The 3,661-nt window shown below is 49.6% G+C and overlaps 1 protein-coding gene across 1 annotated transcript in view; it reads right to left on the bottom strand.

Annotated features, from left to right (window-relative positions):
- Positions 1-206: 206 nt before the first annotated feature.
- The window catches only part of rims1a (regulating synaptic membrane exocytosis 1a), a 42,111-nt gene continuing 38,656 nt past the window's right edge, over positions 207-3,661 (bottom strand). The window contains exons 30-33 of the mRNA XM_084709552.1: positions 3,246-3,358; positions 3,046-3,147; positions 2,775-2,914; positions 207-2,514 (exon numbers count right to left, since the gene is read on the bottom strand). Of these exons, the coding sequence (XP_084565678.1) occupies positions 2,296-2,514; positions 2,775-2,914; positions 3,046-3,147; positions 3,246-3,358 (574 nt within the window). The 3' untranslated portion in view covers positions 207-2,295. The remainder of the gene's footprint in view (positions 2,515-2,774; positions 2,915-3,045; positions 3,148-3,245; positions 3,359-3,661) is intronic.

Here is a 3,661-nt window from a genome sequence, read left to right as displayed (position 1 = left end):
AATTATCAAGTAATGCTTGTGTAATGTTTATGTAATGAACCAACTTGTGAAGGATAACCAGTGCAGCAAAAGCTTATTTCGTGTGACTGTTCCTGTTTCAAAAATCGAATTGAGCAAATCGGTCAGCAAAAGAGCGCACCTTAAAGGTTCACATCCATCCTTCAATAACGTTAGACAATTTACCCATATCAATTTTCTTCCACACAGTCTTTTATTTGTAAATAATAAAAATGAACTCTTGAATATAAAACATACACGTCAGTAGAGCCACATCTGTTATACAAACAACAACTGTTGCAGTGAATACTTCTTCCAAGGTCGTGTTTTTGTAGTGGGAAGCCATGGACTGTAAACAATCAGTATTCCTGGTGTAATACTGACAAAGGAAAGCGCAGTCGGCCACTCTACGCAAAGGGTTAACTGAAAAACGTCAGAGAGAACATTTCACGGGCTTCTGAAGTTCAGTCCAAACCATGACAAAGAAGGACTTCGGGTGAAATAAAAACAAAAGCGGTTGTTTCCAATTTGCTATGTTTCCTTTTTGTTTTGTCGGTTAGAGGGAATAACTGAAGGGCCCGTTGTTGGCGCCCCCCTGTGGCCTGTAGCCGCTCAGCAGCTTGAACAGACCAGGGAGTCAAATCCCCGTGAACTAGACCAGGAATGTTTCCGTCCTTTCCTTTAGTTTGAAACTATTCATCCCGACTCCTATGTACAACGTGTGCATGTGTGCGCGTCGGTGCGAGGTGTATAGTTTGATACACTTCATATATCTATATCTTTATAATTTCTGTCAAAATCAATATTATACTTCATATACATTTAGCTGTTATACACACATTCTCTATCTCTGTCTCTAGCCCCGCTGTCATAGACTACTAGTTTAACACTTACAACCTGGGATGACCAAGGGGCCTGAGTTTGCTCAGTACTACAGTACAGCACTGTTCTCCAAAGGGTAAAAAAAAAAAAAGAAGAAAAAAGGAAATAATATATATATTTTTTGGAGACTTCCTCATTAGATATTCAGACCCAGAGAGGGAAGCGTGGCCTGGGCGGAGCATATCCCCCTAACCCCCGCCCACAGGAAGTCAAGATGGCTTGGCTGTTCTCTGTATTCATATTCAGTAGGAGCTAACTGTACAAGTACATGCAACATACAAGCTGGCCTAAAAGTATGTGGAACTAACACACATTTAGTCTCTAGTCACTTCTTTTATCTGTAATTCGTTTTTGTCTTGTCTCTGTTTTACAAAAAAGAAAAAGAAAAAAGAAACTGTGCATGCAGCTTGGGGCCGGGGTCCCGAGTCATGCTGCTCCGCCTCTAACGGGGGCGGGGTTAAGGGGTGGGGGCGGGGTTAAGGAGTGGTCATGTGATCAGACCTGTTCCTGGTCTGTGGGTGGCCGTGGGTCCACACACTCAGACTGGGAGGGAGCCTGCGGCACACGGCATCATTCTGAACTCAGACGCAGAAAGAAGAACCGGAGATGAAGACAACGGAACAGACAAACATAAACGTAACTCGGCCTCTGATTGGCTTTTCTTTTGGAAAAGCAGAACCTTTCCACCTCAAAATGACGCTTCTTGTGCTCGTTTTGATCGTCCGACAAGGCTGAGAATGTGCGCATCCGTGCGCAGGCTCCCCCCATCCCCTTGAACCCCCCGCAGACAGGTTGCGCAACATCGGCCGCCTCTACCCTGTCATGTGACCAGGGAGACAAGTGATGACATCACGCGTCGCCACGATCAGGCCGTCAGATCTGATCGCAATCTCATACGGCCTGCCAGTGTTCTGGCCACCAATTGGCTGGTGGACACCTGTGTCAACATCCACTCTGTCGTGTGATAGGGCGGGCTGCGAGGTCCCTCCTATCACGGTTGAAACGGTCACAACACAGCCAGTGAAGGAAAGGAAGAGATGAAGAGAGGTGTGGGAGGAAAGGAGGGAGAGAGGGACGGGGAGGAGGGTCTCACAGCAAGGCCCCAGCAGCCGAGAGACAGAGAACAAAGGGATGGAGGGATGGAGAGAACAGAAGCTTGGTGGGATGGAGAGAGCAGGAAGGAGAAGGGAGGCGTGGGAGGTGATTGTCAGACTCCAGCTAAGCTCTGATTGAGTAGTACTTTCTCTGTCTTTGCCTCTGTCCAGCCCTCTCTCCCTCTCTCTCTTTTAGTGTCTGGCTTTCATTGGTTGCCTCTGATTCCATGGGGTCCTAGTTTTCCCGAGGTCTAGGGTGTGTGGTCATGCAGTCCGGTTGTCTGTGGCCACTGCGGTCCGGGGTATGGCTGCACAGCGGTCACTAGGATCGCACGCCAGGCGGTGGTCCTGAGCTGTCCAGTGACGTCTGGGAAGCCAGTCGAGTGAGCGGGGCTAACGTAGGGTCCACCAATGAGGAGGGGGGAAACAGTTTGTACCAGCCAATCACTGTGCTGGAGAGGTCCAGCTGCTCCAATAGGATCTGTGCAACTCCCATGAAGCATTTGTGGTCCAGTCGCCCATAGTCGCCCCAGACTATGACCTGGAGAGGAGAGAGAGGACAGCACTAGGAACACTTCCAGAAGGAGAAGAGACAGAGAGAGAGAGAGAGAGAGAGAGAGAGAGAGAGAGAGAGAGAGAGAGAGAGAGAGAGAGAGAGAGAGAGAGAGAGACAGAGAGGGGGAAAGAGTGAGAGACAAAGAGGGGGAAAGAGAGAGAGAGAGAGAGGAGAAAGAGAGACAGAGAGAGAGGGAGCTAGAGAGAGAGGGAGAGAGAGAGAGGGAGAGAGAGAGAGGCAGGTACCTGCAACACCTTCCCCTGTGGGCTCTCCTCAAACAGGAGCTGTTGCTGGTACAGAGGCTCCAGGGTCTTGCGGGCGATCTTGGTCTTCTTTTTGGCTTTGCAGGCTCCGTTATCCAGCAGATACACCTTGACATAGGGAGCTGGGGCGAGAGAGGGGTGGACAAGGGAGGGAGGGAGATAGATGATGATGTTTAGGGTTAGCTTGTCAAAATGACTGCTGCTTCCAGTGTGTGTGTGTGTGTGTGTGTGTGTGTGTGTGTGTGTGTGCTACCTGGGAGGGATTTGGACCCTGGTTTGGAGGTAAGGCCACGCGCCCTGATCACCTCCACCTCCAGCTGACCTTTCTTATCCATCATTCCTATCTGGACGTCTCCTGGCACACACAAACACACACTATTTAGTCTATCATAGTCATTTTACAATCTACATTTTCTATGACATCTCAGTCTAGCTGCCAGTCATGCCACTCACCCATGGAGGGTGTGGCCAAAGTCTGCCGGCCCACTAGCTGGGCGGGGCCAAGTCCATCCAGGAAGTCGCTGAACTGGCTGTCTGCCCCCAGACGCATCCCTGAAAAGATCAAACTGAAACACAGAACACAGCTGGGTGGTGAGGCCAGGCTGGGCTGAAGGAGTCTGGAACAGTCAGCACTGAACATCACTGCTTTACCAAGACTAAAATGCTATTTTTTGTAGCGCTTGAATGTTTTGCCGTGTGGATGGGTGCGTGGGATTCAGATGGCTGAGCGGTTAAGGAGTCGGGCTATCAATCAGAAGGTTGCCAGTTCGATTCCCGGTCGTGCCAAATGACGTTGTGTCCACTTCACCCTACTTGCCTCGGGGAGAATGTCCCTGTACTTACTGTAAGTCGCTCTGGATAAGAGCGTC

Source organism: Hypomesus nipponensis, chromosome 11, assembly GCF_054491055.1.
Source record: "Hypomesus nipponensis isolate SF chromosome 11, ASM5449105v1, whole genome shotgun sequence".
Taxonomy (NCBI): Eukaryota; Metazoa; Chordata; class Actinopteri; order Osmeriformes; family Osmeridae; genus Hypomesus; species Hypomesus nipponensis.
The sequence above is the reverse complement of the archived record's forward strand: the minus strand, read 5'-3'. Positions and strand labels throughout refer to the sequence as shown.